Consider the following 12,893-nt stretch of genomic DNA (forward strand, 5'->3'; position numbering starts at 1 on the left):
ACCTCTGATCTAATCCTTTTGCATATGTATATCTTTTCCCTCCCTCACTTGCCTGTCTTTCCATGAATGTATCACTACGGGGGCCTTGGAGCTCAGGCTTGTGTCAGTCCCTCACACCCTGAGAAAAACAAACAGGATCGCAACCAGCAAGTACCTATTTGCAAGCTCCTTAACTATTCTCCATTTGGACAGTGCCCTGCCCTGTGTCCATGGACTAAGTAACAACAGTAAACTCTGGATCTCTGCCCAAGAAACCCAGTGAAGCAGGCAGGGCATCTTCTTCCTATTAATAGTTAATGCCCATCTCCTTTAGACGCCAGCTACTAACACTTCCTTTATGGGTTTCCTAGGACATCAGATACATTCACTTCCTGGAGGGCGAGAGGGATTTTGAGTGGCTCAAGGCTCTGCTGTTGAACAGGGACGTCAGGAAGGGATTTCTGGACCAATACGGGTAACACAACCTGTTGCCACCTTTGTACAGTAAGAGCTGAACTTCCTGCAGCTTCCCCTTTCCTTTGCATGAAGCTTCACCAAAGCCAAGCCCCCTGTGATCACTGCACATCACATGCCATTTTTCACAAGGGGAGGAGATGCTACTATTTCAGCATCACGGCACTAGGAGGGGCTACCTTCTGGCCCTCCCTGTTCCTGGGAGAAGTCACAGTTGTCAGCTCCTCTGGCACCCTTGCATGCTGCTGTGGTGACTGGCTGGTCTGTGCCATCCTGGAAGTGGCTGCATTTCAGTGCTGGGTGTGAACACTATTGCCTGTCAACAGTAACTTGCAAAATATTTTGTGACTGCTCTGGGCAAAAAGTGCAGAGACCACCTAGGTGTTACCACAGCACGATATAAAAAGAGAATAAGAATAATCTATTAAGTGGTTTTGATTTTGTTTTTATGTGGTGGTGTGGTAGCATCCAGGGTGTCTGCCTGGCATGTACCACCCACAAGATAACTGTGTTAGGGCAACACTTCACCCAAGCTTATATCCTGCTTCTCTCCAGTATTAAGTAATTTGGAGGGGGGCATGCTAACATGGCTCTGTGGGTTCCAGTACCTGAACAGGCTCGCTGTGCTGTGTGTATGTTAGGGCTGTGCGAAACGGCACTGTTCCATTTCACCTTGAGTTTCGATGGTTTGACGAAATAGTGTTCTGTTTCGAATTTCATTTAGGTTCGAAGCAGCTGTTCTGTTCCATTCCTTCAAAACAGAAACACTGCCCCTTTTGCTGGGGACAGGGAGTCAGCCCAGCTGACTCCCCACCCCCGGTGCGATCTAGTGCAGGGAATGGGAAGTCAACCTAGCTGGGCTGACTCCTGCCCCCAGCACGATCTAGCACCTGGGGTGGGAAGTCACCCCAGCTGGACTGACTTCCCGTCCCCTGCCAGATCTTGTGCCGGGGATGGAAAGTCAGCCCAGCTGGACTGATTGCCCATCCCCAGTGCTACGGTCGAAATGTTTTGATTTTCGAAACATTTCAACTAGCCTCATTTGTTTTGAGGCTATTTCGATGGCCTTTGTTTTGCTTTGATTTTGCTGTTTTGACCTTGAAATGAGTCAAAACAGTGTTGAATGAAACAGACGGCGAAATTTTGCTCAGCCCTAGAGTGCATGCCCCTAGCGGCCCTGATGACTGATGGAAACTACATTATTCTAAGTCCTGTGCGCACACAGAATGAAAAGGCAATGCCTGCAGTCAGAAGATACACAAGCAGATGATGAAGACTTCATGTTATTCTTGGATGTGCTCCAGAATAATTTAATATTTCTCTTGTTTCTTTTGACTCTGACCAACCATTACGAAAGGGCTGACTATTTGTACAAAGTGATATGTGCTCTGAGTGGTTTGAGTTCATGCAAAGCTGGAGTCTGTTTCCCTTTCCTTCCCTTCTGTAGGCGCAGGCCTCGGGACAAATTCAGTGATGATTTTAATCTGGGCCAGTATCTGGTGATCCATCCTGACTTCCTCAGATATATGAAAAACAGGTCAGTAGTGCGGCTTCTGTGCTAACTAGTTATTTCCCATACCGTTATTTCAGCCATTCCAGCGTGACTTGCCCACTTTTGTCCCTTGTACACTCACAATGGAGGGGTGGGGTGTGGGTGGGATTTTCCCTGTGCAGAAAATCCATGCAAGGCCTAGGGTAGGCAGTACTTCAGCAGGACTTTGGTGGAACATAGATCTAGTTTGCTGTCTCTCTGTACAAGGGCAGTTTTCATCCTCAGGAAGCTGAGGGATCAAAATGGGATAACTGCAAGCCACTTTGTCTTGCTGAGAAGAGTATAGAAGTAACCAAAACCTTGCAGCCTGATCGGTGTGGATGGCCTCCTCCCACCCATACAGAACTCCACTGTGGCCACATTGCAGATTTGGGGCTGACCTGTCTGTCCAGTCTGATATCCTGCCTGTTACAATGGCCAATACAGATACCTTAGCGGAAAGTATTATAACCCCTTTTTGCCTGAATCACAAGACTAGATCATTATTTACTCCTACCTTTATTATTGCAGGAAAAGGGCCTTCACTGCCTTTTTCCCCATTTGAAATGTGTCGCCTTTCTATTGCACAGAGCCCAGTGCATTTCAGATTATCAGAAAGGATAATCCAGGCAGCATTGACATCCAGATGTTTGTAGCCCCCAGGGAGAGTTTGTGAAGAACAGAAATAGCCAGGCAGGCGGAGCCATCCTAAGTGCTGAGAGTTCATCTTCTCCTTTTGTCTCTATGCAGGTTTTTAAGATCCAAAACTCTGAATATGCCCTACTGGCGAATATACAGACCTACCACTGGGGCTTTCCTGTTGCTGACTGCCCTCCATCTCTGTGACCGGGTAAGGGCTCCGCACTGACTTCCTTGCTGTCTGTGGGCAAGTCACTTAGGCTCTTGCTCTGAACCCATGCAGACGGCACTCCCCTATTGACCTAGCAGTAAATGGCTACTTTGCTTTTAGGCTGGGGAATCAGATGTATCTGAATAGGATGCTCAGCTTATTATTCCCTTGTGTACTGTCAGCACTGCTGTGCTTTAACCATGTCAGCCCAACAAGCTGCCTGGAGTTGGGATGGACCTCAGCTTTCCTTCTGAGCACTATGAAAAATGACGGATGCTTTACTTTTTGCTCCAGTTTCCTTATTTGTAAAATGGAGATAGGAAATCGTAGCTAGCTCTCAGAAGTGTGGTGAGGAGATGCACACAATGGAGGTTTTTACTCAGTGCAAACAGAGAAAGAATATCAGGACTTGGTCTGATAATAATAATAAGTGGCATAGATACTTGTTGTTCCTTCTCTTTGAGGAACAAAGTCCTAGATTCAAGAGGAAGATTAAAGTTGGTGATCAAGTGAATGCTTCTAATCACATTGGCTCATGTGAGATTCCCTAGAAAAGGCTCTCTTAGGCTATGTCTGCACCCTGTTCTCAGCATGTCATGCCAAGCACGTTCTGAAGCCTACCCCATTCACTCATCCACATGATCCAACCCCCCAAAAGTGGCAGAGGAGTCCCTGTGGGAGTATCCTCCAGTGGTTGTTTGCAAACACACCGGGGCCAGAACTCTCCAGAGTAGCCACATGAGGCACTGTATTACAGGCACACTGGTTGTGTCTACATGAGATCCTACCGCACAGTGGTTACTGTGCATTTATTTAGTACTTGTATAAGCAAGTACTAAATAAATGTGCAGTAACAAAGTTACCACACAGTAGTGCCAGCAAATGTCTTTTAAGTGACGCTACTGCGCAGCAGCCTAATAATGCTGCACAGTAGTGTATTAGCGCTGTCCATGCTGTGACATGGTACTGCACAGTATTATTCAGCTACTGTGCAGTCAGCATCTCATGTAGATACATCCACTTGGGAACAGCTCTGCCCTTGAGCTGTGGGGAGATGACCACAGTAGCCTGGTGAGCTGTGGGAGAGAGTAGGCTGGGAGCAGCAAAAATGTGCCAACCAGTGGTCTCTTGCTGGCTGTGCAGCCTTGAAATGCCACCGACATTCAGGGAAGTGGGTCTAAGAAGAGCAGTGAAAAATTGACAGTGGAAATTCTCAGTGCTGCACATAGAAATGTGGGAGGTGATTTGTCTTTTTTCCACCAGGCGGAACCCTGTCTGCTCCTTGCCTCCCTACACACAAGGTCCCCTTTGTTTTACCAGCTTTGTTTCTCCCACTCCTTAAGGGTCTGTCCCATTTCAGGTTCAAAAGTCTCTGTGACACTACATCCTCCTGCCTTTTCCAGGTGAGTGCCTATGGCTACATTACAGAAGGCTACAACAAGTACTCGGATCACTATTATGACAAGGTGTGGAAACGCTTGATCTTCTACACCAACCATGACTTTGACCTGGAGAGAAGGGTATGGAAAAAACTCCATGATGAAAAGATCATGAAACTCTACCAGCGCTCCTGACCAGGGACAGAACAGACCTTGCCTGGAGACTTTACTTCTCCCTGATAAAACATTCACATGGAAGAGAAACTTGAAGGAAGAGAATTTATATGGAAGAGAAACTGATGGAAGACATCAGTGTCTCCGGACTTGGAGTCATAGTCTCATTTTTTTTTTAAATGCTGTTGTCCTTTGGCACCACAAATCTTATGTCTCCAGGTGGCTTTCCAGGAATATGCATCCAGTGCTCCTGTTAACCATCAGGAAACAGACACCATGCAAGCAGCAAAGACATTTCCCATTCTGAATGTAGGTACAGCAGGCACAGGGCTGATTTCTTCCCTCCAGGGCATGAGAGCCATAGTAGGTTCTTATGACTAGGATTTCTTCAGAAGGTAGAGTTAAGTCATGGTGGGCATGTCTATATGTGCATTTATGTGCCATAATTACTGCACATGAAGTTTAGTATCTGTAATAACAGTTACTAACCCAATGCGCAGTAACTGGCACTACTGCATAGTAGCACCGGCACATGACTTTTTAGTGATGCTAATGTGCATTAGACAATTCTACTGTGCATTAGCACAGTGGCATGACTTTTGACATGACCCGCTAATGCTCAGTAGAATTAGTCAACTGCTCATTTAGCATCTTATGTAAATGCTCCCTGGGAGAGAGGATTCCAAGATAGATGGCTTTGCAGGTCAAAGGTGGTTTTGGTCCCTGCATGTTTCCGTTTGGGGGGCCTTCTGGCAGCATGATGTGTTCAGGTAGTGGCTGAAACGGTGTTCAGTTGGGTTTCCTGGGGAAAGGAATCCTTCTTGAGTGTAGCAGTTATTGGAAAGGGGAAATTAGTTTTGGTAGATCCCTCATTGCCAACCTCCATTGAACTCCATGGCTCCATCTAACACCACTATGATGTCCCTGTTTTTCACCTTGTGGCTGCAGTTCCTATTTCTTATCAGACCCACACTCAGTTTAAAGATGACAATTTCAGTGTGGTGGAGAAGGGAATGCATTTGTCTGAGGTCAGTTCAACCCAATTCCATGCAGGCATGGTCCCAAATCTGCTCTCCACATTTACCTCTTTTTTGACCTCTGCAGTTAGGCTGCTCCCATCAGGATGGACTGACTTTATCTCAGGTAATTACAGACATTGCCTAGTGATTGCTGTTCAGGATCAGGAGCCAGGACTCCTGGGTTCTGTTTTTGATTCTGCTGCTGACTTGCTGTGTAGCCTCGAATAAATCACATATCCTGCCTGTATAATGGCTATGGACACTCTTCTACCACACAAGGAGCCTGTGAAGCTAAAATCACACTGGATAGTTCAGTGAGCTCTTCTGGTAGAAGGCCACTGTGGCCAAATATACACACCCTCCCTCCCATCCCCAAGACCACCAGTGTCAAAACAAGCCCCACACAGTTGTATCCATCAGGTGTGTGAGAGCGACTGGCAGGTAGCAAGAATAGACAGGTTGGGAAAAGCTCTGAGCATCCCCAACTCTTCACCCTGCTCTTAGGCCCTCACAAGACAGAGCCCCTGAGCCTGGTCCTAGGCTGCCTCAAGTCATGCACTCTACCAGATTTGCTGTCTCTGCCTCCCCAGTCTCTCTGTGGGAATGACTGGGGCTTATTTTGACCCGGGGTAGGGTGCAGGGAGTGAGGCTGTACAGACAAGCCCTGTGTTATGATGGTAATATATTCCTTTATCATGTCCACCATGGTGCTTAAGCAGCCAGTGGCCATTGCCCACCGCTCCATATGCTGTCTCTTGGCCCATCCAGCTTCCATGGCTCAGGGTTCACTCTATTACTTGCCAGCTGACAAGAGGAATGTGATTGTGCTCTCAGCTAAGAAAGTGTCAAAATTATCCTTGAGCCCATATTGGGCCCCTTCAACACCTTGTAGAAAACCCTTGGGGCCTCACAGGGTCAGTCATTTCCCATAGCACAACACAGATGGTTCAGGGCAGGCAGCTCCTCAGATGAACCCTTGGACCTCACATCACTGCTCATTGATGAGGAAGCAGAGTCCCATTTACAGATGGCATGCTGCAGGCTGTTGACAGTCTTTGAGCAGGGTTTGCAAACAAAGCAGGCATCCCTGCTTGGCCCTGCAGATTTTTGCTCCAGGAAAGGTTCTTGTGAACCAGATTCACAGCAGTTTAGGGCTGGAAGGGGCCTCGTGAGATCATCAGGTCCAGCCCCCCTGCAAGAAGTTTAAAGGACAGGAACATTTCTGCAGCATGGCAACAAACTGTACAGACTAATGACCTGATCCATAACCCACTGGGGCAGCTGGAGCCTTTCTGTTGTCCTCACTGGGCTTTGCTGGGGCCTGAGTGTGAATTCACCTTGCAGGTGTCACCAGTGCAATCTCTGTCTGCAGGTGCCACAGCTTTCCTTTGCTGACCATTTCTGTTTGGCCCTGGGAACATCACTGAGGAAAACACCTGAGTTCTTCAGGGAGGAATTTCAGATCAGTATTGCAAATACAAATGTTATCTGTCTAGCCAGTCAGGCCCCGCTCTGTTATCTGGTTTTATGCTTGTACTTTGTAATAGGTGAATGGCTTCTCAAGTGACAGTCGGTAAACTTACCTCCTGCAGAGAAAAAAAAGAATTTGGGAACTGGCAGGAATGAAACATGCCTGGACATCCCATGGTCCAGCATCTGTGGTTTCATCTGCACGGCAGTGGTATTGTATCCTGGCAGGGATGCCCCTGGCGTGCCCTGCCAACCCCTCCCACTCACATGCATGAGCTGTGACTGCATCTCGGTCTCCAGCTGTCGTGGTGCAGACGGGTCCTCCATTACAGCTAGACCACCTGCTAGATTAAGGGTGGCACATATCGTTTCAAACATAGGAGCCTCTGGGCTCTGTTGTGAGTGTTCCTCAGAGCCATCAATGAAACGCAGCACGTTTTAGCTGGGATAAGTTTAAGCTCTGGCTGGCACCTACACAGCTCCCCCCTTAGTGGAGGAGGATCTATAACTACTCAAGTCAGTGGTGAGGCCCCCATTGATTTTAGGGCGCTTAGACTCAGGATAACGCTACAGCTCGGTCCCATCTGTCAGCTGCTCCTCTGCCTTCTGTCCCCTGCTTGGGAAAAGGAGAGACTTACTGGGTTTATCTGCACTGGCTTAACCCCGAGCCCAGTTCCTGGGATAATTGTATGGATGCCAACCAGAGAGGTACCCACCCAGGCCTCACAATTGCATGTCTCTGCCTTATCTATCCACCAAGGGGCAGACACAAGTGCTGGAGCCGGGTTATTCCCTACACAGTAAATAAGGGTTAACCAGTGCTGTGGGGAGCCTGGGTCCAGCCAGATGCCAGTGCCCCTCCCCTGTGCACTCACTCAGGCTTTCGCTGCAGGATCTTTTATTCCCTTCTGCAGCCCTTTCTCTCACAGGGTTTGTCTGGCTTTCCCAGCCCTGGCAGCCCCCCCTGCTCTCCTGGGAAGGTTCCCAGGACTTGAGTTCTCCGTGGGATAGCAAGAAATCACTGGTCCTTCCCCGGGAAATCTGGGCTGTGCCAAATTACTCCAGGTTGCTAGGTGACCATCTCCATGCTGGTATTCTTCCCAGCTGAATAGGCCTTTTTTATCCCCCAGAAGTTGGATGAAGTTTCTCAGTTCCCAACCCCCTCCTCTTTATCTGCCCCTCTTTGTTCTCTCTGCTGGGAGGTGGGATTAGTTGAGAGGGAAGGAGGCTCCACATCAACACTGAGGGGCAGAAAACCATTAGCAACAAGGCCAAGGCCAAATCAAAGGCAACAGGAATGGCCCCAATGGCTGGAGCGTGGGCTTCTCTCCAGCACAGAGGCTCTGTTCATGGGCTCAACTCCTTTAGTACTCAATAGGGAGAAAAGCTCCTGCCACTCAAAAGGAGGAGGCCAAAGCACCATCACAACCCTTCCCCTTCCCCCACAGGGCTCATTCCTAGCTATCTTACTCATTCAGGAGTTAATATTGAGGGCTGCACGGGGTGGAGAGGACAGGGTATTTAGTACTCACCAAAGTGAGAGCAGCTTCCCCTGCTGTTCCAGCCTTGGGATCCTTGTGCACACCTGTCTCTTCCAACACACACTGACCCGGATCGCAAATGCCTCCTGCTGGGCAGTGGGGGAATCGGGGTCCTTGACCCGCATGTGTAGTTTAACCAGTTTTGATATGTTGCAGCACAATGTTGCATTGTCTCACCTGTTTAGCAATGCAACGTCCTGTAACACAACACGGCATAGTCCACCACGGCCCAGTTTCAGAAAGGGGCTCTGGAGCTCCAGTGGGAAATGTCATCAGACCTGTCTGCGTTCCTGATTGCTGTGAGTACAGTAATACCTGGGGACGCTAGGTGGCAGCAGCTTTTTAGACACTGAGATGATTTATCCTGGCATAGTGCGGAGGTGGTTAGCTGTGCAATATTGTACCATACTGTATGCCATGCCATATCACCTAGACCAGTGGTGTCAAACTCACTTGGTTCCTGGGCTGGACCTGAACTGCAGAACTCCTTGCAGGCTGGATCTGGACATGGTGGTGGCAGCAGAGAGGATTAACACAGCTTTCCTCCCCCCTGCCACCAACACAGGGGACATTATCAGCCTTGGATTTCACAGTGGGTCCTGCCTCCAAATTCCCAGCCCTTCTACTAGCCCCAGGGGTGTCATACCACAGCGCCAGAGGCCAGATCCAGCCCACAGGCCACACATTTCATAAATTTCATAGATTTTTAATAGATTTCATAGACATTAGGGCTGGAAGGGACCTCGGGACATCATCGAGTCCAGCCCCCCGCCCAAAGGGCAGGAAGTCAGCTGGGGTCATAGGATCCCAGCAAGATAAGTATCCAATTTACTCTTGAAGGTGTTCAGTGTAGGTGCTTGAACCACCTCCGGCGGCAGGCTGTTCCAGACCTTGGGGGCTCGGTTAGTAAAGAAATTCTTCCTTATGTCCAGCCTGAAACGGTCTTGCAGTAGTTTATAACTGTTCGACCTCGCCATCCCTTGGGGTGCTCTGGTGAGCAAATGTTCCCCCAGATACTGGTGGTCACCCCTGATAAACTTATAGGTGGCCACCAGATCATTCCTGAGCCTGTGCTTTTCCAGGCTAAAGAGCCCCATGGCTTTCAGCCTGTCACTGTAAGGTCTGTTTTCCTGACCTCTGATCATGCACGTGGCTCTTCTCTGGACTCTCTCAAGCTTCTCCACATCCTTTTTGAATTGTGGAGCCCAAACTGGATGCAGAACTTCAGCTGCAGCCTCACCAAGGCCAAGTACAAGGGGAGAATGATGTCCCGGGATTTGCTTGAGAAGCATCTACGGATGCAAGCCAGCATTTTGGTCACTTTACTAGCCGCAGCATCGCATTGCAGGCTCATGTTCGTCTTGTGGTCAATGATGACCCCCAAGTCTCTTTCTTCCATAGTGCTATCCAACGTAGAACTGCCGAGCCTATAAGGATGCTACAGGTTTTTCCTCCCAAGGTGGAGAACCTTGCATTTTTCAGTGTTAAACACCGTCAGGTTCTCATCTGCCTATTTGCTGAGCCTGTCCAGGTCAGCCAGGATCACCCTCCTGTCCTCAGGTGTGGATGCTTTGCCCCAGAGTTTGGTGTCATCGGTGACTTAGCCAGTTCGCTTCTGACTCCAATGTCCACATCATTAATGAAGATGTTGAATAATATGGGTCCAAGGACAGAGCCTTGGGGGACCCCACTGGTCACAGGGCACTATGGACAATTGACTTCCATCAATTACAACCCTCTGGGTCTGACCATGGAGCCAATTTCCCAGCCAGCGGATCATGGCAGACCCAAGGCCACAATTGGCCAGTTTCGCCAAGAGGTGATCATGGGATACCAGATCAAAGGCTTTTTTGAAGTCAAGATATATGACATCAATCTCTTCTCCCTTGTCCAGGTTATAGGTCACTTGGTGGTAGAAGAAAATGAGATTGGTCAAACAAGACCTACCCGCAACAAACCCGCGCTGGCTATCCCTTAGGATGTTGGCCTCGGCCAGTCCATTAAGGATGGCCTCTTTAATAAACTTTTCTAAGATCTTCCCCGGAATAGAAGTCAGGCTGATGGGCCTGTAGTTAGCTGGATCCACTTTCCTCCCTTTCTTGAAGATCGGCACCACATTGGCCTTCTTCCAGTCTTCGGGCACTACACCAGAGCGCCAGGAGTTTTCGAAGATTTGTGCCAGGGGCTGGGCTATGACGCTCGCCAGCTCCTTGAGTACCCTGGGGTGCAGATTATCAGGGCTGGCTGACTTGAAGGTATCCAGCCTCTCAAGGTGTTCCTTCATGAGGTCAGCATTTATGGAGGGTAGGGGATCCCCCTCACCCAGATTTCCCTGTCCCATAGCAGGCATGGGCATCCCATGTGACTGATGAAAGACTGACACAAAGTACCTATTTAATAGGTTGGCTTTTTCCTGGGCGTCAGTTGTCAGTTGCCCCATCTGGTTCAGCAGGGGTCCAACATTGCCCTTGCTTTTCCTCTGGCTCCCCACATATCTGAAAAAGGACTTTTTGTTGTCCTTGAAGCTCAAAGCTAGCTGGAGTTCAGTTGCAGCCTTGGCTTTCCTGGTTTGCTCCCTGCAGGACCAGACCAGTGCAGAATAATCCCCCGTGGAGGTGAATCCCATCCTCCATCCTTTGTAAGCCTTTCTTTTTAGCCTCAGGAGGTCTGCTAGGTCCCTGGAGAGCCAGGGGGGCTTTCCTCCAAGATGGAGTAGACTTAGCTTGTGCATTGAGGATCGGTCCCTTGAGGAGCAACCAGTCTTCTTGAACTTCCCTCTCCCTGGGGTCATGGTCCCTTAGGGCCTCACTAACAAGCCTCCTGAGCTTGTCAAAGTCGGCTTTCCTGAAGTCAAGGACTTCCGTGTTCCTGACTGACTTGCCAGCTTTACGGCGGATGGTGAAGGTGATCAGCGCATGGTCGCTGTCACCCAGCTTCCCATCAATCACTAGGTCACCGATTAGGTCATCCTCAGTAGCCAGTACCAGGTCGAGCAGCGCTTTACCTCTCATTGGCCCATAAACTTCTTGAGTCAGGTAGAGATCATCCACGCATGAGAGGAAGCTTTGTGACCTCTCGGATCTTGCTGAGTGATCCTCACACGAGATGTCTGGATAATTGAAGTCACCCATGACATCCATGGTCCTGGAGCATGTGGCCTCAGCCAGTTCCCAGGCGAACTCCTGGTCAGGGTCTTGATTTTGGGTGGGAGGTCTGTAGTAGACTCCCACCATTGTGTCCCCTGTGCCATGTTCCCCATGGATTTTAACCCAGAGGGTCTCCAGTCGTCCACCCTGCTTGCCAGGATCAGCTTGCAGGGACGTGCAGCTTTCCTTAACATAGAGAGCTACACCCCTGCCCCTTTTATCTACTCCATTTCTCCTGTACAGGGTATAGCCATCTATACCCATGATCCAGTCATGGGTGGAGTCCCACCAGGTCTCTGTTATCCCTATGACGTCGTAATTATTTGCATTAACAGGAGGACGAGCTCCTCCTGCTTGTTCCCCAAGCTCCTGGCATTTGTGTACAGGCAGGCAAGTGTCCCCTTGGGAGCTCTTGCCTTGCCCACAGATTGTACCAGGGCTGGGGCACTGGGGCACGGATGGGCTCCCTTGAGTGCCTTGACCTGCTGGCTTTGCAAGGGTTGCTCAGTGGGCCAGCAGTGGCAGTAGTCCCCCTGTTCCCCAGCGGGCTTAGTTTAAAGCCCGGTGGAGCAGGTCAGCCAGTCTGGCTGCCTCCTCCCCAGGGGAGAGAGGTGGAGGCCATCTCTTCCCAGCAGCTCGCTGCCTCTCTCAGCAAAGAGCGGGCTGTGGTCATGGAAGCCAAAGCCTTCCCGATGACACCAGCGCTGCAGTCTTTGGTTGACTACCTGGATCCTCCTCTCCCTCCTCAGCCCATAGCCCGAGACTGGGTGGATTGAAGAAAACACCACCTGTGCCCCCAGACCCTTTAGACCCACTCCCAAATCCCTGTAGCGCCTCATGACCCGGCTGGGAGCGCTCCAAGCTGTGTCATTGGTGCCCACATGAATAAGGAGCATGGGATAGTGGTCTGTGGGCCAGAGGAGCTTAGGGATCCTCTCCGCAATGTCTTGGATGCGAGCCCCTGGGAAGCAGCAGACTTCCCGGGCTAAGGGGTCGGGGCGGCAGATTGCCCCTCAGGATGGAGTCTCCCACAACAAACACTTTACGTTTTGTCTTGGGGAGAGCGGGGGCGGTAGCCGCAGTTGGGCCTGTGTTGCCTGCGGGAGCTGGCAACTTGGCAGGCTCTGCTGGGGCTGCAAGAGGTGCGAACCTGTCGCTAAGCTCTGGCGGGGCAGGGGCCTTGGTATGGTGGGCCCTGGGGCCCTTGACCACCTTGGTCCGTGCCCTGACTGGACAAGAGTGGGAGGTCCCGGAGTCCTCCTTTGTCCTGGAGGGGGACCGTGGTCTACCCTCCGCCTCCCGGGGGAGAAGGGCCTGGCAGTAGGAGTCG

General features: G+C 50.2%; 1 protein-coding gene across 1 annotated transcript in view; it reads left to right on the plus strand.

The window, feature by feature from the left end:
- The window catches only part of ST6GALNAC1 (ST6 N-acetylgalactosaminide alpha-2,6-sialyltransferase 1), a 34,148-nt gene extending 28,703 nt beyond the window's left edge, over positions 1-5,445 (plus strand). Inside the window, exons 6-9 of the mRNA XM_090060207.1 lie at positions 351-454; positions 1,901-1,990; positions 2,735-2,834; positions 4,238-5,445. Coding sequence (XP_089916333.1) covers positions 351-454; positions 1,901-1,990; positions 2,735-2,834; positions 4,238-4,408 — 465 coding nt within the window. The 3' untranslated portion in view covers positions 4,409-5,445. The remainder of the gene's footprint in view (positions 1-350; positions 455-1,900; positions 1,991-2,734; positions 2,835-4,237) is intronic.
- Positions 5,446-12,893: the final 7,448 nt, after the last annotated feature.

The sequence above is a fragment of the Crocodylus siamensis genome, chromosome 8, assembly GCF_052110815.1.
Source record: "Crocodylus siamensis isolate JL-2025a chromosome 8, ASM5211081v1, whole genome shotgun sequence".
Lineage (NCBI taxonomy): Eukaryota > Metazoa > Chordata > Crocodylia > Crocodylidae > Crocodylus > Crocodylus siamensis.